General features: G+C 47.7%; 1 protein-coding gene across 1 annotated transcript; it reads left to right on the top strand.

The window, feature by feature from the left end:
- Nucleotides 1-27,527, top strand: LOC146174434 (translocator protein-like). Its single transcript, XM_084585392.1, has 3 exons — nt 1-111; nt 3,277-3,492; nt 27,354-27,527. Exons 1-3 carry the CDS (start codon nt 1-3, stop codon nt 27,525-27,527), a joined length of 501 nt encoding a protein of 166 aa, XP_084441518.1.
- The last annotated feature ends 341 nt before the right edge of the window (nt 27,528-27,868 follow it).

Here is a 27,868-nt window from a genome sequence, read left to right as displayed (position 1 = left end):
ATGGACGAGTACAAGGAGACCACCCAAGCCGTGTGCTGGGTGCTGCTACCCAACCTTGGCAGCATGGCTGGCTTCTACATCATCAAGACCAAACACGACCAGGTGGCACAGGTGGGTTGTGTACGGTTGTGCTTTCTGATGAGATGTACTGTACATCTCTATCTGTTTAAAATTATTTGGCATGGTATAGTTTGTGTAGTAGCGCGCACTAACACGAATGAAACGTCTACATCACACTTCATAGAGCAATGCATATTGTTCTTCCTTCTGCTCTAACGAGAACGTTCAGAAGAGAGACATGTTGCAGTGAATGGCAATTCCATAAGGGAACTAAGGGGCGGAACAACCGGCTTCTTCATATGGAGTGCTTCGGGGTAAATGCGCTGTGTATAAATATTGAGTAGGCTCAACGTCTGCTTAAGTGCTTAAGTTTTAGGATGCGAAAGGGACACTCTGTGGTACCGCAGGTTTTGCTGCAGATGTTTCAAGATTGCATTACCACTCTTTCTTATAATGTCTTCGCGTGTGTTTGCACAGCTGAGAGTGTCCCAGTATGAATCGCCTGGGAGCAAGGCCTAGTCGATGTGGATTCTAGGATTCGTCTGAGTTTGTTTCACGCCACGCTTCAGTGCATTCGGAACTGTCACTAACAATCATTACATAGGCATAGCGATCGTAGTCCCCGATTGAATTCGACGACTCTTATTATTGTACGCATCCCAAACCCATGTTAGCAGGCTGCACGTACTAAAATGCGTTCACTAGGGGCCGCTCTACCACCCTTTAATTAGCTACACTTCGTGTTCTATGCCTTGCATGCCAGCCTTTTGCGCTGAAGGCCAATATTCGGACTACAAATTCGCCTAATTTATATAACTGAATTACTTTATTTTGTGCTACACCACTCACCATCATTACTCTGGGAACCATCGAGTGTTGACCGCGCGTACAACAACGACATTCAATCTTTTCATAATGGGGATACTAATGGTTTCGTATTAATAAATCACTGCGTTGCTTGCAGGAATTTCGTCCAACGGTTACTTCCACTCCTCTCTCGGCTTATCTCGCTGGTTTGGTGGTGGAGTTTTATATAAGTGCTGCAATACTATGTGCAGACGCCGATGTATATGAGCTTAGGTAATATTGTAATATTCTCTAAAGATAAATCCATGGCGTTGCTTTGATGATGTGGGCTTGATTAACTTACACCAAACTGCAGCCTGTTCCTTCAACTTATTGTGTTGCACTTTCAAGCGTCTGTTCATTTAAGAGCGCACTGACAACTCTTAGTCGGTGTTGTTGAGCTTAGTCAAAGTTGCTCGTTGAATGGCGATTGCTGACATGAGTTCTAGAAACAGATGTACATGTGTTCGTATATCCCGTTATACGCATTCAGATCAATTGGTCGCAGGAGCGGTCTTTCGACGCCGCAGAGCTAAGTATGTCAGTTTAGTGTGTGGTGTGGAGGCACAATGGTAGGTAACACGCCACCCGCTATATGTGGCCAAATGGTCCTATTAGCAAACACATTAAACGACGGCCTGGACACCTTGAAGGGAAGTTTGACTCATGGAAAATAAATGAGATGGGTTAGAGAGGGCAAAGGAAGATGGAGGACAGACACACTCATAGCGCTGTCCTCAATCTTCGTCCTCGTCCTTAGCGCTGTTTATTTCACCATGAGCAACCAACTATCCGCACCTCAATGTGTGTTGTCGTCTATGTGCGTAAAACAAAAGTGTTCTGTAACTAAACTTTTGACGCGGCCTAATTCATTATCAGAATATATCGTGAAATGAAGGTCCTTTATCAAAAATTTAGAGTCCAGGGCTTCTAGTTCTGAACCATACTATGTGGCCCCTAATGTATTCCCAGGTTTCCGAACTTGCGGATGGCAAGAAGATTCTTCCTCCTACCCTTTCCAATGGCTAGGACTCCCATGATTGTTAATGAAGTCATAATATAAGGCTTAAAAGCAAATCCTGTGGGCTCTAAATTTTTTACAAAGACTGTACGTCCAGAGATATCATTGAACCTCGCAATATGCAATGGTAATTCTACTGAGTGTTGTTTACATACGAGTCAAAACAAGTAACCATGAGAATGCCTCCAAGACCTGCAGTCTGTTGTCATTACCTATTCTTCTCTGCTCTCTGCAGTGCACATAAGTATGGCAATGAACATGGCGAAATTTATAGGTTACTCGGGTCTCGAGCCACCCTTTTCGGAAGATCCGCGCACGTGCTACTTGCTTTTTTACAAAAGTATGCCACCAATAAGCCTCCTCGCAATCTTAAACTATTGATTCGAAGCATCCCTTTCACCTGTGGGCCTGTGCTGGAGTTCCAAGTTTCGTCTCCTTTCAGATTTCGGCCTTCGAGTTTTTTGTGAAAACTGAGCATGGGAGGCATCTGACATGCATCTGCTTTATTTGACGTTTTATGCACACACTGTATATTTCACTGAGAACTGCTTGGCATATTTTAATTTCTTGCTGGTCTTAGTGGCACAAAGTTACGTGCTCACATTTATTTCAATGGCATCAGCACATTAAAACGATGTGACGTGCATGCGATGTTGCAGATAGACGCACAAAACGTCGGTGGTTGCGGGTTGGCATAGCCAACTTACATTTTCAGTTCAGCCTTACCGATAATCGCACAGCTATTGGTTACTTATGCTATAGGTGATGCAAGAGTGAGTGCTGTCAAACACAGAGACAAAAAGAAGAAAAACCTGGACTTGCGCCTTGTGCTGGAGCTTGTTTTCGGAGCTACTGTGGATACCACAGTACAGCGATCATAATGGCTGCGTCCAGGGAGCACTCATCTTAAATATCGGCCCCCCATTTGATAAGTACTCATATTGCTGTGGAAACATGGATGATGACAAAAGGCGTGCTATCAAATGTTTATTGAGCTGCATGGAGTGCATGGAGCTGTAATTAGGATACAAACAAGGAGGAGCAGAATCGATTACGAAACAAATGCGAGCAGCTCTTTGAGATCTAGAATGCGAGGGTAAGATCAACGATGCTCGTTAAGAGTTACCTGCTCGGTTCCAAGAAAACGAAAGCTTAACGGGAGCAACAGCGGTTGAGACTAGCAAGTGGGGAGTAGTGCTTGCAGCTGAAGCTGGAACCACAAAGGATATATAAGATACGTTTGTCCTACGGTGAACATAGTCTGACGATGACAGTGACGTAATTTTAATCTGCCTCCCACACATTGGCACCTGCATATGATGATGCTTTTCCTTATGACTTTGCCGCAGCGCTGCCCTCCGGCGCGCTTGTACCCCGGAGGCACTGGCCAAGTGGCGCTGTGGGTGCTGTTCAACAGTGCCATGGGATACGCCGCCTACATGGTGTTCCGCGACGGCAGAGGCCTACATGGACCAGCTAGGCCAGCCCTGGCCGTGTTCGCCGCCGGGCTCTGCTACAACTGGGCCTGGCCACCCATTTTCTATTCCAGGGAGAAGGTCGTGCTGGTGAGAGAACCTGTCATTTAATATTCTTGCTGGTTCCCTTTGAAAAATTGACGTGCATATCCTCGACTTGGCGCACTTTGCACAGCCTTTAACAAAAATAGAGTACCTCGGTCTTCGAGCATTAACTTTGGAGTTGCCATCAAAACTCGCCCATGTTGGAACACTTGTTCAATGAGTGGTCACTGGCCATCTCCATATTGTTCGCTCGAAGGAAAGAATTCAGCCCTATGTTATTTTGGGCGATTTTTGGGCCGTCTTCAGAGCTCCTTACTGCATCGCCAGGAGTTTCCTCCCTCGAGCTCGTCTACTTCCACCCAGTGGTCGGTTGCCCTCAGTCCAGGGCTCCGCTCTTCGGCCCGTTGAGCTCGCTATACCAGACCTTGATGGTACAGAGAGCTCAACGGGCCGAAGTCGCGGTCGCTGGACAGCAGAGTCTCCCATTGCTCCGCAATTGGGTTTCGAATTTCGGGACCAAGTCTATGTTTTGACAGGCCCATGTGATGTTATATATATGTGGGCTTTTCGCCGCACCACTGACATCTGTCCACATATATGGTAGGGTGCATTTTGTGTAGTATGTGTAGGTTTGGGTATGAACCTGTCTGTAGTCGTCTACAAATGACAGCTTCTCTGTTGAGGGAACTATGCGGTGGGAAATATCGCCTTCTTCTGTCTCTGTAGTTTCTTAGTATGGCCGAGTATACCTTAGGTGCTGGAAAAAGTTCCGTGGACTCGTCGGATATTCAGAAAGTAGTGTATGCTCGAGCTATCCTGTCGGCTTCTTGGTTCCCTGCCACCACCATGTGCCCCGGTACCCACATAATTTTGCGTGTGTTCTTGATTTCTTTTTGGTTTTAAATTTTCTCACTCACTTCGAAGAGAATACGGAGCGCGTGATCAACTATTCTACCATTCATGTACTTTCGACAGGCTGTTTGAGAGTCCGTGAGTATCGTTAGCGACCGCCGGGTTCTATATCCCTCCGCCACCGCTAGAGCAACGACTACTTCCTCAGCCTCTGTTACCCTGCAGTGTCACATAGAGGCGCTGGTCACTTCGCGTACAGACGAATTGACCACCGTGGCCACTGCCATTTTGTTGTGTCCTCCTCTCTAGGACGCGTCTGCATACACGGTCTTGTCTTGAGGAGCATATGTTTTCTGAATGAATTCGGCCCTTGCATATCTTCCGCCTCAGTCGAGGTTGCCGACTGTTGGGGATGCGGGTGACCATGCGCGTTACTGTAGCCTGTTTGCTTTGAGTAGGGTAAAACTGTGAGTACTGCGTTGGTTGGATTGAACTCACATACCCAATATTCTTATTGTTGTCTTTTCCTGCAAGTGTGAGTTTGGACGACGGTACACTATCGCTTCTGTCGTGTGACGTTCCTTGGCGCGCGTTCAAGTGTGGCATTCCAGATGGCAGAAACGCTAGACAAGAACACATCTCTCAGAATCTCGAGGAATATGGCAGATCTCGCGCACAGATCTCTCGCACAAATCTCGCTCACAACTCTCGCGCACGGGATTTGATGTCATGAGCCTAGAAAGGTTTTCGCCTTAAACAACAGTCCAGCTAACAGTACGGCGGGGCCCAGTTACCACTTATTCGAAAGTTCTGTATGCCTCGCAAGCATCACTGGGAGACAGCGGTCGTGCAGGGCTTTTGATATGCTTCACGATGTCACAAACGAGCGACATTCGGTGGCAGCACTGCACAATGATTGTGTTGCTCACACTTGGAGGTGTAGTAGAGAGCCCGTGGCAGCCAAACACCCCCAGATACCGCATTTTGGCTTGCTGGCTGGAAGATGGGAGACACTTCAATATATTTATTTTTTTAATTGTAATTCCGCTTTTTGTTCGAAACATAGTCCATCGCTCCCCACAACGCGTACTGTGCATTTCCAACGGCGGCCCGTCCTGAACAGCTTCGTTTTAAACATAGAAGTCCTGATCGTTGTCTTCGCGCCGATTTTGCGTGGTGTGTTGCCCCAGCTGAATTAATAGGACATGATGCGGTAGCCTTGAATTATATTCATGGGTTTCACATACTGAGTCGTCGTCAACTGGCGAATTTTGTCCCTATCTTCGGAATGATGATCGTAGAGGCGGCGGACAACGTTGGGTTTCGGCACTCAGTCTTCCCCAGTTACGCCTGGGGTTTAATGTGCTTAAAAAGGTTTGGCTTGTCTCTGAAGTATGATGAAGCCTCTGTCATCTGTGTTAACATCCTGATAAGAATGAAATGCTTCTACCTCATAGGGTGCCAGACGAAGGTGTCATGAGCCGTTTTCCGGCTTTTGACAACGAGTGCGATGTTTTGAGAGCAACAAATAGTGCCGGTGTGTGTTCAGGTCAATGTTTCACACTGACAAGCCTCGTGGTTGAAGTTTATATAGTGTAAATGGTATCATCTTACGGTTGAACTTGAAACGCGTCTTTTTTATTTACAAAGTAAAGTGCCACTTTTAAATATAGCCGAAATTCGTAAGCCCCATGCTAATAGGTTGAAGCAAGACTTCAGACGAGAAACACTCCACTCATTTCCTTCTTCGTTTCTCGATTAGTTTTTCAACAAAGGCAGCATGTTATGAATGGCTGCTATTCGCTCCCCATGGAAACAATTTGAAACACCATCAACAGCACACTAAATAAAAAAGGACCTGGCACTTACTCAGAGAACTCATCGAGCCTCCACTGGCTCCTCTTCCCACTCTCGAGAAGCACTATTCGCAGATGGGCGTGGATGCTTAAACAACTGAGCTCCGCGATCTCTACAATCCTCCTCCCCTACCTAGTATTTATCATCCGTAAACTGGTGCTTCCAATGCAAAACACAATGAGCCGTTTACCCTCTGGGATCTTGACTGGGTGCTAGAACAGCTAAAGCGGAAGTCAGCCCCAGGTGAGCAGCAGATTACGTACACACTTATTCGAAATCTCTCTGACAAGGGCAAAGCACATTTTCAGAGCATTATAAATTCACACTGGTGACAAAGCACCCTGTCAGCATCTTGGAAACAATCATAACCCTACTGCCAAAGCCTGGCAAAAACACTGCGGTTCAAAACCTCGACCCAATTTCTCTAACATCATGTCTGGGAAGGACCGTGGAACGGAATGATGCTCAATCCGCTCGAGGCTCATCTTAAATCCACAGATTTCTTCCCCCTCAACAAATTGGCTTCAGAAAATGCGTGTCTCTCAGTACCTCTTGTTTGTCCTCATGCGCGAGTTCGGCCCTCCGCCCTCTTTCCAGATTCAAGCAATAGTAGCCCTTGATGTGCGTAAGGCTTTTGATAACCTTGCCCACGATCCTCAATTAAACATCCTTGCTTCTATTGGCTGTGGTCCAAAGGTGTACGGCTATCTCACTGCATTTTTCCGCGACCTCATGGCCAAGTTCCGTCTCCTCTACTCTGTATATGATCATTTTCCCCCACACGTGGTACACCTCAGGGCGCTATTCTGTCAACCACCCTCCTTAACCTTAGAATGGCTCTAATATCTCGTATTCTAGCATCTATCCCAAACCTAAAACATAAATTTATGCAAACTGCCTTACTATTTGGTGAACTCCTGGGTTTCCTGTAGCAATAGAGGAGACCCTATACAGGAAGGTATCGATGCAGGCGTTAGTTATCTTTGTAAAGTAGGGCTAATTCCCGCACCTGAAAAGTCCGAATTGCAGCTGATTGCAAAACCTCGCTATCAACGCCAACATAACTAGCTAATCAATCTCGCAATGCAGGTCACCCTATCGCTCGCGTATCGTCCTGCCGGATCCTTGGACCTAATGTGTATGAGTCAGCTAATCAGGGCACTGTTTCTACACCCGTTAAAGTTTGAAATCAGCTTACGCATCTAGTTTTCCGCATTGTCAGTAAGCACGCCCGGCTACACGATGGTCAAGTCAGGCAGCTTGTCCACGCATTAGCACTCAGCAAAATTTTATATACAATTCCGCCCCTCACCCTAGCATGTCGCCAAAAACATCAGATTGGGGTTGCGTTTCATATATTGTACAAGGCTGCCCTTAACGTCCCTGTACATACGTCCATGGAGCGCCTATTACTCTACGGGGCTGTTTGTTCTTGACCCTGGGAGACCTCATACAACAACATCGCGACCGGCAGATTACACGTCTTTCTAGCACCAAACCAGGGCATTCGATACTTCCGCAAGTTGCACTCAAACCTATCGACCGCTCTATAACTACCCCTCCTTCTCGCTCCCTGATAACCTCAGAGTAACCCCTATGCCAAAAAACGTTGCACCCTATACTAACTCGCGTTTCCAATCATATTCACTCTACTGATTCCACGATCATCTACACAGATGCATCAAGACATAACGTCGGAGCAGCTTCTTACTCAATTGAGGGCTGTACCAAGGTAGTGACGCATCCTTCGGTCTTTACATAGTTCCACCCCCTGCAGCGACTCTCGAGACCCTACCAATACTCCCTTGCACAAGCACCCCTTGAACCATCAGGATATACCATATACACAGATTCAATACAGGCTATACGCGCCATTCATAAGGGTCGCATTACTAAATAACTGCAGGATGATCTACACAGAGCTCTCACCACACTACGTCTCTATACTGTAACACAGAGGTGGATTCCTGGTCACGCTGGAATCCCAGGCAATGAGGTAGTGCATCGCCTCGCCCGCGAACATCAACACCGGGTGCCTGAAATTCCCTGGCCTTATCCACCCGCCTGGGACACTACTCTTCACTACAAAAATAAATGAACATTCACTATGACAACATTAGCGAAACTCATCGTACATTTCCTCTTCCTGATAAATCTCTCACTACAATGCAAATACGTCTTCTTAGACGCATAAAACTAAATACACTCCTTACTCCTGCCCGATCGTTTCTATACTGATTCAGGCATTGTCCCGCATGCAAACATTCTTCTGAACACTATGCAAGCTTAGAACATTGCATGTTTCCATACCCTGTCGCAATTCAATCCCCTCACTTTCCACACCCTCCTCCGCCAACGTGCTGGCTTTGTTAACTTCTGACCAGCTGAAACATCCGTTGGCCTTGGTGACCCTGGTACAAGACATTCTTGACGCCTAGTAATGCGTTAAATAAAGTTGTTTCCTCCTCTTTCTCCTCCTCGGCCCCGGCAGCTTTACCGAAATATGCCGCCAAAGCTACAGAGCCGTAAAGCATTACCTAGTTTCACAGCAAAATATAGACCGTTATTAAATTTTGCGAATCGTTCTCTGGAATATTATTCCGCTAGCAACAATTGACGTTACTATTGTATCACCACGGTACTATAACCCCAGCGTGTACAACGTTAGTGCATTGCATTTTAAAATCCCAACACTGCGCCGAGCAAACGGGATGGCTGTGCCATCCGTCAGGATTTTTCCGAAGAGTACGTAGGTTGCTTCTGCTGCGTCTACCCGCCAGTTTCTGTACGCTTTAGAATTGCGGTTGTTCTGACAACGCACCCAGCATGGGATATTAATTAACCGCTGATTTACGTTTACTTAGGAATTAAGTATTCTAAAGAATGATGTCTTTTGTGCGTCGTTGGCGGCTCAAAAACTATAATTTCAAGCAAAGGTGGAACTGAAACCGCAACCTTAGCTGACACCAGATAGGCCAGATCTGCATGGTGGGGAACCACAGTGACAGAAGCTCCATCCCCGTAGCCTTGGCTGCAAAACTAGAAAAAGTTGTTCGGGAGTGTAATGCCTCCATGCAGATAACTTTTATTTGCGGAAGTAATATTTACGCGATGTGGATGCGGCATGCGCCGGCCGCAGGAAAACGTGCTATCCCGTTCGTAAAAGAGCCGTATTTGCTCTCCGTTAAAGATTTCATGTCATAGAAATCATTCTCGAGCCTTAAATTGAGGCAATTATTCCTGTCTTACTTCACTTCCGTCTTGCTCGCTTCCCTTACGGAGGGGTTTAGGCAATAAATGTGGTTAAGGTGTTCATTGAAGTCTGAGCTATACTGTGGCTTCTCTTTCCTTTAAACCAATGTACTGGCTTACTTATCGGAGTCAGTACTGTGCGAAATCAGAGCTGTTGTTGTTTTTGCAACTCTAGGAAGAAAGAAAAGAAACTTCACGGGCCTTTTACTCACATTGCAGCTGAGCCACATTTGCTGCCTCGTGTGGACAGAAAATAAAATGGCCCGCCGTGGTGGTGCAGTGGTTACGGCGCTCGACTACTGTGCCCACGGACGCGTGATCGAATCCCGGCCTCGGCGGCCGCTTTTCGCCGGGGGCGACGAGCAAGGCGCCCGTGTACTGTGCGATGTCAGTGCACGTTAAAGAGCCCCAGGTGGTCGAAATTTACGGAGTCCTCCTTTACGGCGTCTCTCATAGCTTGAGTCGCCTTGGGACATTAAACCCCACAAACCACAAACCAACCAGAAAAGAAAATAAAAAGAAGAGGGAGAGAAAGAAGCACGTCGCAACAACCGTCGTCCACCACCGAAGCGGTGGCTGGTGCAATGACGGCCTACAACAGATACAGATCCGGTGGAAGGCTAGCCCCCGCCACAATTAGGCAGCGGTGGCCTACCAGCCCCAGCCCCGTAGGACCAGGAGCAGCCACCCTACCCCGCCCATGTCAGAGTACGTCAAAGCTCTCCAGGTAGTCGAAATTACTGCGCAGCCCTCCATTGTGGCACCCCTTTCTCACTCTTCCCACCTTCCTCCCTTCCTTTACGGTGCAGTTCAGGGGTCCACAGAGCAAGACTCACAGGAGCGAACTCTAAGGCGTCTGCTGACAGGAAAGAATGAATGAAGCCTTGATATGATTGAAGGGATGACTCTCGGCCACTGTTTGGGTAATTAGGTAATTAGTAGGAGGAATGGAAGTGTAGTTCCTCGCTTCTTCACAGTTCAAGTGTTTCTCGTATGCTACAATCTGCCCACTGTAAGTCGACCTCTGTTACATTACTCGAGGCAAGCCGCTCTCACTGCCATAGGTAGCAATGGCATGTTGTATTGCGCTTTTTGATAGCATCTGATGTTCTAGGTCGGCACGTCGTCATGTGGAATATGCGGAATATTGTTCTTTCATCATGCATAAGATGCGCATTGTAGTAAATGTTTAGTTCTGCTGTGCACTGTTTCTGGCAGTGGGTGCATGTGTACTGTTTTAGTGTTTCGCTTCTGTCGAGAAACCACTTGTCAAGTATGTGTGGTGTGTAGGCCGCGTTTGTTATTGCTTTGTTGAGAAATATAACTTGTGGTAGAGTGAACCCTTTCGTATTTTAAAACACCTACGTTGGTGTTGCTTCATATAACCTAAGCCTGCTGTCATGTTTTGTTTTGCTGCGTACATTGTGCATCATCGCTCTGCAGGGTAGCCTTTAGTGAGCATTTTGGTAGGGATTTTAGTCTAGGTTTAGGCATGAAGTTAGGGTGGGGGGCTTTGTACCTGTCAGCAAGCCCACCCGCCAGTGTGGGCAGCTGCGTTTCCCCTGTCCGTGCCAGTGTGTCCCAGTAGCCATATAATTTGAATTTGTTTTCCAACTTCCCGCATTCGCTTCAGCCTCTTACTGATGTCGTTGGCCAATGCGTTTGTGTAGTTGCTGCCGTCATCTCTGCAATCACTGCGTATTAGTCGGTTAAAAGTCGATATTCATTGAAATTATCCCTTGTGCCAGCAGCTGTCGTAATGGAGTTTAGCTCTCCATATGGCAAGCGACTCAGCGTCTAAAATGGACCCTCCAAGTAGGTGGAATGTGTTCTGTCGGTTGTGTTGGGTGCTGGTACACAAACCAATGCCCCGCTCACCCTTTCATTTGTAATCGTAGCGTGAGTGTAGATGTCTACTTTGTTTAGCGGTCTTGTTAGCCATTCTCGGTTCTAAACGTGCCTAGCCACCATGTTCCCGCCTACGAATAGGTCGTTGAGGCATTAGTGCGATTGCCAGCGCCTGCCTTCTCATAACTCTCTGACTAAGCTACAATAGTTGACGTGGCGCCAGCTTCAGTCCCGTACATTCCCATCCCCTGCTTCCTTAGCTTTGATCTATCCAAATGTTCTCGCCACAGTGCACCTAAAACTGATTTTGAACACATCATGATCAAGTGCTCGCAATTCCACCCTCCAGCCACTTGGCAACTATCCGACCTCGAGCGATGGGAGGCTGCGGTGTCCAGCTCTGACCCGGTCGTTCAAAAGCGGCTGACGGACTGGGCTTTGGGTGTCGCTGGGAAGCACCAGCTTCCGGCCACAACACGCAGCCAAGAGCCGACCCGTCATTAAGATGTAATCACTTGAGGTTCCCAACATTGCATAATGTTTTTCACCACCACCACCACGCGGGTGAATATTATGTCCCTAGTAGTCTTGGAGCAGTGTTGATTTGGTTGTCCCATACCATGATCTGCTTCCCTTGCGTCGTGTTTTCAAGTCGCGATAACCTTCGTATTTTTGCTTCGTTGATATTATCTCGTATGAGTGGTATGCTGACCAGCTTAAGCAGCATTTCATTCCCCGTGTTCTTAGGAAGCCCATAAATGGTGCGAAAAGTTGCCCTGTGTCGCTTTTCGATGTCTTTCAGGTCGGGATTAGAAAACTCATACACGGGTGCCCCATACAGAATCCTGCAGATAGCAACCACTTAGACAGTATTTGGCGCTATTTTTGCCGGGTCTACTGTACTAGATTGAAATACGGCGAATCATGCAACATCGCAGTCCAGTTACGCTTTAATGTACTAAACCATTTACGAGGACTGTTGTAACAAAAAATCTGTCCCCCAAGGTTTTTGTCTTCCCTTTTGCAAGCATGATGTTGTGTTCTCCAATATGCAATGTAATCTGTTTTTTGGCATGTTGGTATTCTTGCCAGCTATTCTTATAAAGTGCGTCTTTTCAGACGACAGCTGGCCCAGTGCTTCTAAGCTCTGAGTAAGGCTGACGATTTGTGCTTTCAGCTCGGTCTGCCCGCTCTCTTCATTGGGGTAATCAAGTGCTTGCACCCATATGGTGACATTATCTGCATAGATAGTGCAGCAGACCGAATTGTATATTTCGAGTGCTTCTGCTACATTAGCATTGGCCAAATTCAAAAGCAAAGGACCAAGGACGGAGCCCTGGGGCACCTTCCTATCCAAATAATAGGTTCTGGGGATCCATTTCAAAGCCTTGCTATGAATCCTAGAGAGAGAGAAGGCAGAGAGGTTAACCAGGAAAGCTTCCGGTTTGCTACCCTGGGGGAATGAGGAGTTTAAAGGAGAAAGATAGAAGAGAATGATAGGAAAGGTAAGACGGCGAGGAGCACAGTCACAGTTTCTCAATGAAGTTCGTGTCTCTCATAAAACACGTAAGTGCTTTGAAGGCTTTGTCGTTAGACGCCTTCTGTTGCCATGGGCCGAGGATTTTCTCCTCTGTGAAAGGACGGCTGTCAAGATGGTCCAGAGTCGAACGCAGCGCATATCTTTCGCTTGAAAAAGCAGGGCACTCGCAAAGGAGATGCTGTGTGGTCTCTTCGCAGCCGCATCTTTCACAGTTAGGGCTATCCGCCATTCTCATCACATAAGCGTATTTTTTGGTGAATGCAACACCGAGCCACATACGGCACATCAGTGTTGTTTCGCGCCGCCCTTTGTTAGGGGGAACACGAAAACGCAGCCCAGGGTCTAGTTCCCTGAGGCGTCGATTGGAAAATTCTCCTTTGTTGCAGGCTGAAAGCGTTAGCTGCGCCGCTAAGGAACGAAGTCGACAAGCTGCGTAAACTCTAGATATAGGAATTGTCACTGTAGTTCCGTCGTTGTGTGCAGAACGGGCAACTTGGTCTGCCTGGGGGTTTCCCTCAATACCGCAATGTCCAGGTAGCCACTGGAAAATTATATCATGACCTTTTGACGTAGCGTCGTGGTATAGCACGCGGAACTCTGCAGTTAGTTGTTCATGTGATCCACGACGTAGCGCAGCTTGAACGCCTTGAAGCGCTGCTTTCGAGTCCGTAACAGGGGACCAGACACCTGGAAGTTCCTGGCCGATGTATTCAATAGCTGCACGTAAGGCAGCCAGTTCCGCACCAGTTGAACAGGTGGGGTACGCCGTCTTGATCCTCAGCACGATGGACCTCGACGGTATCACTACGGACCCCGCGGAGCTTGTAGAAGCAACTGAGCCATCGGTGTAGACGTGTTCGCGATTATTGTGCATAGAATACAGGTGACCCAACGTCATTTGCTTCAAGGCAGGCAATGGTACACTCATTTTCTTTTTTACTCCCGGAATAGATAGGTAAACTTTCGGTTCATGTAGGCTCCATATGGGTAAACTCGGTCTTGCTGGAGTGAACTGTGAAGGAAGGTAGGTGCGATAAGCTGCTATGGTTTTGGCAAGTGCAGTATGTGGTCTAATTGTTGGGATAGTTGCCAGGTGGTGAAGGGAAACCCGGGTGAGGTGTCGTATGTGTGTCCTCATGGTTTCAACAGCAATATATGTAGCTATGGGATGCTCGCGGGAGAGAAGAACCGTTGCTGCCGTTGAGGTGCATTTTGGCAGTCCAAGGCAGATGCGGAGAGCTTGAGCTTGCACGCTTTGGGGGATCTTGATGTTCGTCTTCCTAATATTATTGAATATTGGAAAGCTGTACCGCATGTAACCCAGGAAAAGTGAACGGTATAGTTGCAGCATAGAGTGCACTGACGCGCCCCAGGACTTGCCTCCTAAAAAAAAAAAAGAACATGGGCAATCGCCGTCAGTCTTTTCTTCATACCACTGATATGTGGACTCCACGAGAGGTTCCTATCAATGACGATTCCAAGGAAGCGATGACTCTTTTCATAAGGAATAGCTTTGCCATTTATGTATACTGCGTATTGTGACATTGATTTTCGTGTGAAGGCCACCACAGAACGCTTCTCTGTTGAGATAGTAAGACCCTGTACACGAAGATATGACGTCACAATTGATGCCGCTTTTTGTAGTCTTGCACGAACTTGGGGTCGAGTCACGCTTGAAGCCCAAATGCAAATATCATCCGCATATATGGAGATCTGAGCTGACTGAGGCAGCAGGTCGACTAGGCCGATGAGCACAAGATTGAATAGAGTGGGGCTCAGTACCCCACCCTACGGAACTCCGCGAGAGGTTCTATGTGAGGATGATCGTCCGTCCTCTGTCTGGATGTACAGTGACCTGTCTGAAAAATAACTGCGTATCCAGCTATAAGTTCGTCCTCCGATATCAGCAGTTTCCAGTGCATCTAGGATGGCTTCATGCGTTACATTGTCGTAGGCACCTTTAATGTCTAAGAACAATGCCGCAGTCAATCTTCAATTCTTTTGGACACTGACTGACGTAACCAGGTCTACGACATTATCTATAGAAGAGCGGCCGCGTCGAAAACCCAGACATGAAATCTGGATATTTTTCGTGTCGTTCCAAGTACCACTCAATGCGTGTTAATAGCATCCTTTCCATTACTTTGCCGACGCAGCTGGAGAGCGCAATGGGGCGGTATGAATTAATATCGAGCGGTGATTTTCCGGGTTTTAGAAGTGGAATGATACGACTTGTCTTCCATTCACTATGAACTTTGCCGTCGCTCCATGACCTGTTGTATGTCTGCAAGAGAGCCTGTCGAGCCTCTTGGCCTAGATTGGCAAGCGCAGAGTACGTCACACCATCTGGCCCTGGCGAAGATTACCTTTTACAACAAGCGAGAGCAGCGTCAAGTTCTTCGAGTGTGAACAGTAGATCCATCCGTGAATCCCTCGATGGCGGAACATCACTACACTGCGGTGGCGCGAGTGTGTTTGAAGGTCCTGTTATTCTTGCGCAGAATTCTTCGGCTACGTCGACCTCACTGCATCTCTGGTGAAGCGCGATTGATTTGAAAGGGTGTCGTTGTTGAGGGATGTACGAAGGCCGCGAATGACAGTCCAGATACGTGACAATGACTTCCGTGTCGAGAGTTTCACAAAATGTCCTCCAGCGGTTCGACTCCAGGGATTGAATTTTGCGCTGGATCTTTTTCTGTATGCGCCTTCCGTATGTGAGGTCTAGGCGAGACTTTGTGCGCCGGTATCTACGTTCCGCCCTGCGCCGAAGCGATCGTAGTCGCTGTAGTTCAAAGTCAAAATCTGTGTAGTTTGCGACAGGGTTAAAGGTACAGGTTGCACTCTCCATAGCGTCCTTAATTTTTTGTTCGAGACTTGTGGACAAGTCTTGGGTGCAAGTATCTTCCATAACAGGCGTTCGGATGAACTCTAAAGGCAGAAAGCTTGTATCCTTCGCCTCTGACAATGGTCTACTCTGTCTTAACGATGGAACGCCGACCTATATTAGAGGTGTTAATTACAGCAGCTGCTTGGACTTGACTTTCGTTTCACATTGCCTTACAAAACATGTCCGGTGGTTTACAGATATAGAAACTCATGGCAGCGACCATATCCCAACCTACCTCAACATTACCGGCCATTCGACATCTCTCAAAGCGACACGTATGCGGCGTATTGATTGGACGCTTTTCATAAATCCTAAATCGGCATTGAACGGAGCTGCATATCCAATTGTATGCTTTTTTGCTGGGAATCTCTGTTAATTCTCGTAGGATTACTTGCAGTCTTACATTGTCGAATACTTTGCGCATATGAGCCACCGGGATGTAGTCTGGTGTCTGTTTGCGAGACCTGCGGTTCATTACCCTGCCGAGCAGCCAAGCGCACTCATGCGTGCGCATAACGGCCGGAATCCAGCCTGAGGCGGATGCAACCCAGTCTGCAAGTATTCGAAGCAATGCTAACTTCTTGTGCCTATCATTCGCTCGGTCAGTTTGCAGATGATTTACGTGAGAGCTATTATTGGCCGTAGGTTCTCTGGTTGTGTGTTATTCCTCCCTCATTCCAGTAAGGGTTAGATCAATGATACCTTGAGTGCATCTGGATCCAGTCAAAATTCGGATGAATCGGTCATGGTAGTTAAGAGCTGCTTTTGGGCTTCATCGCTAAGGTTTTTGAACGATCGTCTACGAGGGCCAATTTTGGTTTACCGTGGGCTAGTGCTGCTAGTGCTTCATCAAATGTAAATGTTTTTCAAGTTCCATTTTTGTGTTAATCGTGATCATTGTCAATGGTGGCGTGGGTATCTCAGAAGCATTCAGGAAGAACCTGTGGACCGCGTTTTGCTCGAGCAGGGTTCTTGCGCAGGAACAGCTCTGCAAGCAATGGTGTGTTTTTAGTTTTGCCCAGCAGGATTCATAGAATTCCCCACAGCTTCTTAAAGCCGGGTTCGCAGTCGAGCATCGCACAAATGCTTTGCCATGCATATGTTTCGAGCTGTTGTTGGTACTCTGAGTCAATAAATCTTCTTCATACTCAAACACTTTGATGCCAACATCGATGGGAGTTACCCGCACTGTGGTGATATCTGCGATGTCTGTCACACGGTGTGGGGATGCAGCCAGAATCCTCCCCTTCACCCTACTTCAGCCCAAGATTCATGAGAGATGGCCCTCCTCAACTAATCTACACTGGAGGCCCAAATGGTTCTAGTAGCAAGGGCGCGAGGCGGAGTCTCGTAGTGCGGTGTTTTGTACTATGGGTACTAAAGATATCTCAGGGTCTTCTGACCAATAACTGGTTCACAGGAAAGAAAAGGCGCAGTATTTGTCGCACCGATTTGTTTGGTCATCTGAACCGCGCCAAAGGGAGGAGAGAAAGGAGGGATTGAAAGTATTAAGTGAGAAAGAGTAGCTGTATTGGTGGGCTTCGAAGTAATTCGACCACCTGGGGGACGTTAATGTTCACTGGCATCACATAGCACATGGACGCCTCTTTGTTTCTCCTCCATCGAAAAGAAACTGCCGGTGGTGGTGTTCGAATCTAATTACTCCGGCACAGTAGTCGGGCATCTTGATCCCTGCGCCACTTCAGCGGGGCAGGCCTTCTGACTCCAAAACTTTTTTCGAACATAAAAACGCTTTCACCACCACTCCCCGCCGGTGGCTGCGCTTCGATAAAAGCGAAGTGGAGAGGCCTTCTTGTGTTGTGCTATATCACTGCATGTTAAAGACAATAAATAATTGGTTCACAGGAAAGGAAAGGCACATCATCAGTCAAACGTGTTTCTGTGGACACGAAACTTTTAACTGCGCCGCAAGGGTAGGAAGGAAGGAACAAAAGTGGAAACTGAGAAAGGGAAGCCATATTGGAGGGCTTCGGCTAATTTCGACCACCTGTTAATCGTTAGCGTCTACTGACATTGCACAGTATAAAGTATAATATGAGTTTCCCTAGTAAATGCTGTTAAAATACGGCAATAAAAATTGAAGATGCACTTAAACGCTGCCATAAGGCTATGACGGAACAGTGGCCTGTGACCCTCTGGGATTCGATCGCACCGAAACACCGAGCGAATGCACACAGTTCGTACAGCGAAAGTCACATCCGGACGAATAACGTTAAGCAATAACAGAAAATTTCACTAGGACAGTGGTTCCGCATGACCAACGTGAATTGCGCTCGTTAGTCATCTGTTCGAGCAGTGGCCTTCATGCGACTCTCCAACCCGACAGCCGGCGGCTGCGTTTTGATGGAGGCGAAACTGAGAGGCGTCCGTGTGCTGTCCGATGTCAGTGCCAGTTAAATATCCACAGGTGGTCGAGAAAACTTCGCAGCCCTCCACTACGGCCCTCTCTGTTCTTCTGCCTTCACTTCTACCTTGCTACCTTGCAGTACGGCGCGGTTGTTCTTGTTGTGGCTATAGGAAGAAGGAAAATAAAATGCACGGCCCTGCTACTGGCTCTGTAGCTAAGCTACCCCCGCTGCCTTGTGTGTACAGAAGAGAGAAAAATAGAAAAGAAAGAAAATGAAGAGGGAGAGGAAGACGCGTGCCGCAACAACAGCCGTCGTCCACCACCAAAACGGTGGCGAGTGCAATGACGGCCTACAACTTACAACAGATAAAAATTCGGTGGCTGGCTAGCCCCCGCCGCAAGCGGCGTTTACCTGCCGTCCCAGCCCCGGGGGGCTAGGAACAACCACCCTCCGCCTTACGGCGCGGTCCGGCAGCTGGTATCAGGAGTGCGTGGAAAAAGCGTGACAGTTCGCGCATTTCCTTTACTGTACACCAATGCATTTCCATTATTTCCACAATTTGTTTTCATCAAGTAACGCGACAAATATGACATGCAAAGCGGCGTAGTATGGCCTAACTTCAAACTGATAATGTCATCAAGTACCGTGACCAAGATGACTTCCAAAGTGCAGTTTGTCGTAACTAGAAATTGACGATATCATCAGGTCACATAGTATGATGGCTTGTATAGTGGTATAGTATGTTGTAACTGGACAATCATAGTCATCAAAATCATAATAAAGGCTTGCAAAGGTTACGGTATAGTATGTCATACCTTGAAATTTAAGCATGAGAGATGACTTGCAAACAAAAGTGGTGTGTGTCGTTAGCAGAAAAAAAAATCAGTACAAAGGTAAAGGTGCATAATTTCGCAATTGCTACAATTTTTTTGAACATTCTCTGACATTTTGTGGCATAAAAAAGAAAGAAAAAATTATATCGTGGCGGCACAAAAGTGCAGATGATCGGCACTTCAAACCGATCCAGAATGTTTTCTCTGAATCGTTTCGGTTCTTGTACGATTCCAAGGTGGTGACAACATAGAGTCCGGTGCTAGTTCCCGACGTGAATACAAGTTCAGTTCCAGCTTGGCCTGTTCCCTCTACGTTTCCAAGTTCGTCATCCTGGCTGTGATGCACAAACGTGCTTCACTCTTTCCTTTCGAATCTATTTCTTGGCAACTCTTATATATCGGCGCCTTGCCCCATTCGTGAGGCAGCCGAAATAGTAATTTCCTCTCGCTGGGAATGGTATGATGGTCGCACAAAAATGTTGTTACAAAATAAGGGGACATGTATTTTTAAATGCATTTAAGCAATACAACTAAGCATGCTAGTATTTTAACGTATTTCACTAGCGCAGAACGTGCGAAATCCTTGACGTACATGTGGAAGTTGATGAAGATAACAAAGAGAGAGAATACGTTGCACTTAATATGCAGAGCGATGGGAGGCAGTGATAGCTATGACGTTTCGTACTGGCTTCCCGCGAGAAATACTTGACTTTGAACCTATTCCGACGTTGTTGTTTAGTCTGAAAGCATTACAAGCGGACATAAAATCGTTAGACGATTTTGCTTGGCTGTACCCGCGGCTTCATTTGGTTACACGGACAGATGATACCTTATGAACGCCATTTTTAAATTACCCTTGCGACGACACGTCCTCTATGACGTCACAATCTTGTGGTCCGATCAGGAAACAGGCACAAGTAAACTTGTTGCTCGGATTTGAAACATCTCGGCGCTTCCGCACTAAATTAAAAGGACACCTAAACTTCGCCCAAAGAGAACGCGTGCTCTATAGCGCGGCTTTGGTGTCAATTCCGTTTCAAAAGAAAGTGCATATTCGCGGACGAGGAAGCACGGCGCGAACCGGCAATGCAAGCCATCAGCGCTGTCTCAGCATCACCGTGCTCAGCATACAACTAACGAAGCTTAGGTAGGTGGGTATAACTTTATTGAAATGCCAGCGACCGACGGTTTAATACGTCGTGACGCTGACCAAGCGTCGACCCGGGGTTATGCCCTTTTATAACGGATTTATTTATTTATAGGGAAGGAAAGGCGCAGTAACTGTCTCACTTGTTTTCTGTGGACGCCGCAACCGCGCCGTAAGGAAAGGGTGGAAGGTGGGAGTGAAAGTGGAAAGAGAGAAAGAGGAGCCGCAGTGGAGGGCTAAGGAGTAATTTCGACCACCTGGGGATCTTTAACGTGCGCTGACATCGCACAGCACACGGACGCCTTTTCGTTTCGCCTCCATCGAAACGCAGCCGCCGAGGTCGGGTTCGAACCCGGGTACTCCGGCACAGTAGTCGGGCGTCTTACCACTGCACCACCTTGGTTCCGTGCCGTAAGAGAAGAGGAAGGTGGGAGTTGAAAGTGGAAAGAGAGAAAATGGAGCCGTAGTGGAGGGCTACGGAGTAATTTTGACCACCTGGGGATCTTTAACGTGCGCTGACATCGCACAGCACACGACGCCTCTTCGTTTCGCCTCCACCGAAACGCAGCCGCCTTGGTCGCATTCGAACCCGAGAACTCCGGCACAGTAGTCGGGTGTCTTACCACTGCACCACCACTGCGGGATGGGGCTGGGACAGGTAGGTCAATGCCGCTTGCGGCGGGGGCTTGCCTGCCACAGAAATTTTATCTGTTGTAGGCCGTCATTGCACCCGCCACCGCTTCGCTGGTGGACGACGGCTGTTGCTGCGGTGCACGTCTTTCTTTCTCTCTCCCTTTTCTTCTCTATTTTCTCTTCTGTCTGCACGAGGCAGCGGAGGTGGCTCAGCTACAGAGCCAGTAGCAGGCCCGTGCATTTTCTTTACCTTCTTACAGCCACAGCAATAACAACTATGCCCTTTTCTGCATTACCCTCATTTCGCCCCTTACTGTCTGCTGCCTACAGCGGGTGCGACGTACTAATTTTTCAACGGATCGAGTTCACACAGCAATATAGATTGCTCATGTAATTTCCGAAGTTTCTAATTGAACATACGTGAAGTTCCATCGAGATAGCAGCTGTCTGTATTCCAATGTATGAAATGTACTAGTTATAATAATGGCGGAGCCACTGGGTAAGATTGGATGCGAGTGTGAAACAAATATAAAATTGTTTTGTGCTTTTAATGATGTCTTTAAACAGAGTATGTACGCTGAACGACTTGTATATCGATTCTAATGGCTGTTGCATGCCGGTGTATTCTATGGAGCATCATCCTTTGTACCACGGATCCTGAAATGTCCTCTCGGATGTATCAACAAATTTTAAGGGAAATCCTTTAATGCCTCATACGTCCAACGTCCTGTCGATCTAATAACGGCCATGCCGGGCAACTGAGAAACGCAGCTTAGTTCTCCTTATCTAGCGTGATGCCATAGTGGTTCCCATGGAAACCGCTATCGCTAATTAGTGGTAGAAAGTGACCGATAATAATAGTGGTAGTTAGTTTTGCGGGGAAGGGAGGTGACTACTCCTGCCCACGGGGTAGGCAATGGCGCCCTCTTGGGTGCTCGCCTGCCACCGGTGGTTGTGCCTGTTGTAAGCCGTCATTGCGCCCTCCGCCGCTTTCTCGTCTCCCTCCCATGTGCGTCTTTCTCTCTCTTCGTGTCCTTTTTGTAGCGAAAGCTACAATGGGCACGAACGAGGAGCTCTACGGCGCGGAAAACACAGAGCCGTTGCCTAGCAACCGCAGCTGCGGACGCCGCGTGCTCGCTGCGCTCTCTCGCAATCACGAAGCAACCAGAATAATATGATGTCTTTTGTTCAATTCGACAGCAACATAGCTAGACAACCAAACTAATCTGGATTTGCATTCAAGATTTAGATGGCATAGCCTAGCTAAGCCACTGCTAATTTATGCTGGGCCGGTATCCTCATAAAAAATAGTCTCCACCGGGTGTAGAACCTCCATCCATCGGGTCCCCAGCTCAGCGCTTTAACCAACTGCGCCACGCACAGGATCGTGAGTAGCGAGTTTTGATTCTCCTTTTCTACCGTGAGGATGATAGTGATAAGGATAAGCTATTCAGTAACGCATTTCATTGGACATTATTGCGCTGGACAGTATTGTATTGGTCTAGATTGGAATGGTTTTAATTGGACAGGTTTGGATTGAATTGGACAGGATTGATAGATTGCATTTGATCATAATGAACTGTTGCTGATTTTGAATGAACTCTACTTGATCAGACCATATTGGTTTGAATTGGGTTAGATTAGACTAGATTGAATTCTATTACACTAGATTGGATGGGATTAGATTGGGTTGCAGAGGAGTATAGCAGCCGAGGGCCAGGCATACATGCTTTCGCTAGTATGTCCTGGCCTAGCTGAGCTAAGCCTCGGTCAATTTTGTTCTTTCTTTCCTTCTATTTTTCCTTTGTCCGAACGAGGCACCGGAGGTGACTCAGCTACAGAGCCAGTAGCAGGTCCGTGCATTTTCTTTTCCCTTTGCCTAGAGTCGCAAACGCAACCTCAAGTTTTGCTGCGCGACTGCAGCACGCAGTCCTCCCTAGTGTAGAAATTCTTCAGCGCTCATCTGCGCAATGCCCCGTCACCTAATTGTGCAACACCGTCTACGCGCGATTTTTCTAGTCGCGTGCTGCTCGCGCCCAGCGGGCTCGTCTCCTCTCGCCCACGGCGAGTGCGACCAGACGCGCTGCGGCAGCACCGCGCGCCGATTATGTTCTTTGGTGGGCAGTTTTGGGATGTTTTAAGCGGAGTCGCAGCTGCCTAAAAGAGCGGATGCGTCTTGCTTGCGTCCCTTACATGTTGCTTTCCTCACATCACGCATTCGCCCATTGACTGTGTGTTATGCACTGAAACTATAAGGTAGCACGAATTACATACGCGAGTTATATCGAGCCCAGAACGCCACTACAATAGAGCGTAACTGGGAAGTTATTGAAATGATCCATCGCTTGCGGCAACAATACAAAGCATTCATTAGGTCCTTCTCTATACCTTTTGCACTTAACTGGCGCCCTTGTGTATGGTTTGGAGGCATAGCTGCGCACAGCCATCGGTCAATTAGCTAACGCAAACGATTCTACGGGAAACGGAAAGGACACTATTACTGACGCTCATTGACACGGCACCATGGCGCCAAGTCCTATTTGGTTGCTGGGGCACGAGCTCAGAGGAAGGCCGAGTCTTCAGTCAATCTGGCGCTTCCCCCAAAAACAAATGGGAAGGCTTTTGCTGACGTCATCGTATTACGAAGCCGCATTGTCAGTTCTTCATATTGGGCTACATCAGGCGGTGAAGTCGAATCTTCTCCGGTCAGCAGACGCGTCCAACTCAGCACCGCTGTCTCAATGCGGAGAAGAAAAAACCACGGCAACACGCACCAAGTAAACATTCAATTGCAGCCGCACAGCAACAAGGCGAAAGCGCTGGCAAGCAAGAGGAACGCGTTTATTTCACGTACAGTCTATCCGCTCCTCATGCCCTCTAGAAGTCATGTCGACATTATCACAGATTCCTCAGCCGTCATCCCGAGTCTGCGGCACGTTCTAAATTCTGAAGGTTTAACACGAGATATTCAGAACATCTTGACAAGAGAGAGAGAGAAAACTTCATTGTCCTCTGGTTTTGACCGCTTGCGCGGGTCCAGCACGGCCTTACTGCACTAGATGTGTGACAGTCAATGTCGCTGAAGCACATCCTCGGCCCGTGTGGTGGCTATCCTCTGCCGATGCGGGTGCAACGCGCATAGTAACGCATCCCATTCCTCCCAGGTGGAGAGCGCCGAGCCCGCCTGGGGTGATCAGCCGGGCACTCCGTCAGGATATGTGCTATAGTGTAGCGGTGGGTTGAAAGCACAAGGAACAAGATGGGTTAAAGGCACCTGGGTTCATGCGGGATAGTAGGTAGGCGCGGGGAGGGTTCTGGTCTGAAGACGATGCCGTAGGATTTGGTGGTGAATAGTAAGGGATGGGTGAGATCGAGGGTAGAGCTAACGCTCGGCTCGATTGGCCTGCGTCAGCTCGCTGAAGGTATGCAAGCGCTCTCTCGAGTCGTCCAGGCCCAAGTCCGCCGCCACCCAGTTTATAAGTCCTCGGTCGTGGATGTTGGCGGTCGTGTTACCAGGATTTCTCCGAGTGCGCAGGCACCCAGATCAGCTCCACTTGGCAGGATGATTCAGGAGAAACCGACTCTAGCGCGCATAATGCGGTTTCATTGATCCTGCCTCTGGAGAAATTTAGTAACGCAGTTTTGGAATCGGAAAGAATGTACCGAGCTTCAATGTGGGCAATGGCAGCAGCTATTGCAGTTTCCTCTGCTGATTCTGGAATGGAGGTGGGTGGGAGGGAGAAAGATTAGTGGGCACCCCGTATTGTCCACAACCGCCACTGCAGACCACGTGCCCGCGCAAGCCGCGTCCACCCATACAGCGTCCTCCTCGAAACCGCAGTATTTGTGAAGGGCGTATGTGCGGGCCACTCTGCGTGCGATGTGGTAATCGGGGTGTGTATTGCGTGGGAAGGGATTTTCTAGAAGTTTACGGAATATGAGTTTAGGGAGAGGGAGGAGCTAGGGGATTGGTGGGTATTCAGATACACAGTCTATCAAGTACGTGTCTACCTCTAGCAGCTTTAGTGAGCCGTAGGTATCGAGCTTGTTTGTGAGCTTAAACGAGCTCGTTTATAGTGCTATAGAGTTCTAGTTGTAGAAGGTTTGAGCTTTATATATGAGGGGGGAGATGGAGAGTGGTTTTTATGCTTTCCTGAGGAGGGCTTCTAAGGTGCCTATTTTCTTACGGTATAGGTTTAGAAGATTTGTCATAAAAGTGCGTGTACACTGGGTAGCCGCCCCACTCAAGCGTTGGTGGACGGAGCAAGCCGCAATGTAACCTCTCTTCATCGTTATGACATGGCCCCCTCATCTCCGGCGACTGTAATCTTCACCGAAAAAAGGAACCTTGGGCGCACCACGCGAGCACTTCTCCTACCGCGTGGCACCGACCTTCCTAGCGTTCTTGCGCGCGGGGAAGAGTAAGAGGTCTGGCTTCGAAGGTTGCACCTTCGTGTCGCCCTCACGCCTGCGCTAACCTGGTTGTGACCGGCACAATACCACGCCGCATTCAACGACACCTGCCCCCTTTTTTCCTTCTCCTTTCTCCGAGGCAAACACCACACATGTTTTATAGGCGTGCCTCTCTCTACATGCCTTCCGGCAGAAGCACCTGCTCCAATGCGGACCTCCCCCAGGTCGGCCGTCGAATGTGGACGTTTGTATACTAGGTCCACATTACCGGCCATTACTAGATTTTGTTAAAGGATCAGGACTGTAATTCTATTTGTGAGCAAAACATTACGCTGTAAGGCATGCTATCGCAATCAAAAAAGACGCTGCAGACGCAGGCAAGTGAGTGAGAGGGGCGAGTCAGCCTCCCCGATAAATTACGCAGAGCTGGCCGCTGTTCGCTGGCACCCGCGCGCCACGCTTCGGTGTTTAGGTCGCCTATAGGGGGTAACAGCTGGCCCGGCGGTCGCGCTCGCGCGAGGGGGAACCTCTGGTGGCGTCACAACATGGCAATCTAGTCATTTGATATACACAACATAATTACGTGATGAAGTCGCAACACACCTACCCATGACGCCCACCCTTGTTACATGCGACGTCACGATATGGTTGCCCTTGTCATGGGATCCACATTTCCTAATTACGCGATGACGTCGCAGAATTATACAATAGGTGGTCACGGGGCTACAATACAGGCCCGTAGACTAAAATTATTCGGCAATCTGATGAAGTGGTGTATTGAGCAGGAGCGAAGTATGTTAACAAAGCTAGTTAAGCGCTTGCGTTCTTAAAGAGGGATGGGCGTCAGAATCGACTAAAACTCGAAATTTTCAATTTCAGTTCCAAAATGTGCCAGCATTCTTAGAGAATATTTCCACCAATTCTTTTCCTCAGATACTCATCAGAAATCTTTTCAAAATGGCGTCAAATATGCCCCCATCCCCGTAGCCTCGCCTACTCATTGCATGTTTTCTGTGACATGCAGTGGTGTTTCTGTTTATATTCTAGATTTAACAGCGCATAAAGACATTTACTTCAATCGTTTTTTTTTAATAATGTATAGCACTTCATTGCTGTTTTCTGTAATGTCACAATAGCTACGTTAGCATCATTAAACCCGCTTTTGGCGCGAAATGTTTCCTTACATGTGGTTCGTATGGTCGGCGTTCAGTCATTCTGCTATAGCACGCGTAATTGTTATCTTTTATCCGTTTCGCAGGTGTTGTTTGATAACTGTACTATGCAAGCAGCAATGTCTCGATTTTCTTGTAATTCACGTAAGAAGCTTAAATTCTGCACAAACGAGTACAGGCAACAAGCATAATGTGTCCAACCGATTTAGAATAAAAAGGCAGACTTTCAAGCCTCTGCTGAAAGTAGTAAAAGACGAAAGGTGCATGCAAGCAAAAGGACCACTACCAGCCGCTACGAAGAGAAGAATGGTAAAGACTGCGTATCAGGGGCCTTTTATGGCAGTTTGAGTGAAGGTAAACCTTCGAGTCGCGATTTCTCAAAACATGTTTTCTGCTGACAAAAGGAACATTTTCTCTGCATTGGTTCAAGTTACTACAACGATATTTTTGTCAATTGCTCCTGAAATCTAACGGAACATTCTGAACCAAATGAAATGTGGTTTCGCAATTACTTGTTCCTTCACAATTCTTGCTTCGTTGAAAGCAGCTAATATTGAGTGTCCGTTATGTATATATTTTTCAAAAAGCCAGTTTTAAAGCCACTATTATTCTTTTTGTTCAAAATAAAGCCTGATGTATGTAGAACACCGAGGAAACGTTTCAGGGGTGTCTCTTCTGTATAAACTTTTTTAAAGATGTTCCTTCATCAGCGAAGGAAAACTGAAGGTGTTCTATAATAGTATTTCAAAAAGTTTTCAAAATTTTTAAATATAATTTCGCAGACTTCTACTAGGCCTTCATTACAAACAATATTTAAAAATTCATCTCAAGTCTGTAAAGATGGCGAAGATATTAGCAGATGCAGCTAAACATATATGACAACTATCCATGCCCCCTTAAAATATAGCTTTTCCTGCCGCTGCTTTGTGTAACTTTTTTTTTTTCTTTCCGTACATGTTTACTCTAATGTTAAAATTCTTAACGCAACCAAGTGATCAAGCGAATGAGGGGAGGGTTTGGCCACGGCCGCTCAATGGAGGTTGAGCGGCGGTGGTTTGGCGCTCCTTGATATCACAAGTAACAAAGGTGTCGCTGCGTCGCAGGCCTTGGCAGACGCGTCGTTGCTGTGCGGTGTCGTGGCGCTGCTGGGCCACCTGTATTTCCCCATCAACGAGAAGGCGGCCAAGATAATGCTGCCCTGCTTGGGCTGGGCGCTCTGCGTAGCTTCGTACAACTTCCGCGTCTGGCGCTGGAGCAAGCGACGGAGCAGCGACTAGTGGACCACGCAAAAGCCATCGCCACAACTATCGTTACGTGTAACCAGTTGTGCAAGCAGTCAGGCCTGCTAGGAACATCTTCAATCCTGGTCATGACAGACTCTGCTTTATGCACGTGGCGAAACAGTGTTGCTTGGATTACCCGATTTCCGAACTGCCTGCAAGCTGTATAATAGAACACGCGCTAGACTTCAGGCAACGTAACGCGACAGTGTGTGTGTGTCCTTTGTAGGGGTGTTTAAACATCAGCCGCCATTGTCGTAACGAAAGGGCGTAATGTGACATTAAAGCAACTGTTGACAGATATGTGTGCTGCCTGTTCGGCTCATAGGATGGCTGAG

This window comes from Amblyomma maculatum, chromosome 11, assembly GCF_055883805.1.
Source record: "Amblyomma maculatum isolate TAMU_Amacu chromosome 11, ASM5588380v1, whole genome shotgun sequence".
Classification (NCBI taxonomy): domain Eukaryota; kingdom Metazoa; phylum Arthropoda; class Arachnida; order Ixodida; family Ixodidae; genus Amblyomma; species Amblyomma maculatum.
Note: the sequence above shows the minus strand (reverse complement) of the source record. Positions and strands in the feature narration are given on the sequence as shown.

Excerpts from the sequence above, each read along its gene's own strand:
- LOC146174434 (XM_084585392.1), top strand. The coding sequence starts at position 1 with ATGGACGAGTACAAGGAGACCACCCAAGCCGTGTGCTGGGTGCTGCTA. Across the intron at positions 112-3,276 it reads AACACGACCAGGTGGCACAG|CGCTGCCCTCCGGCGCGCTT; the intron begins GTGGGTTGTGTA and ends ACTTTGCCGCAG. Across the intron at positions 3,493-27,353 it reads CCAGGGAGAAGGTCGTGCTG|GCCTTGGCAGACGCGTCGTT; the intron begins GTGAGAGAACCT and ends GCTGCGTCGCAG.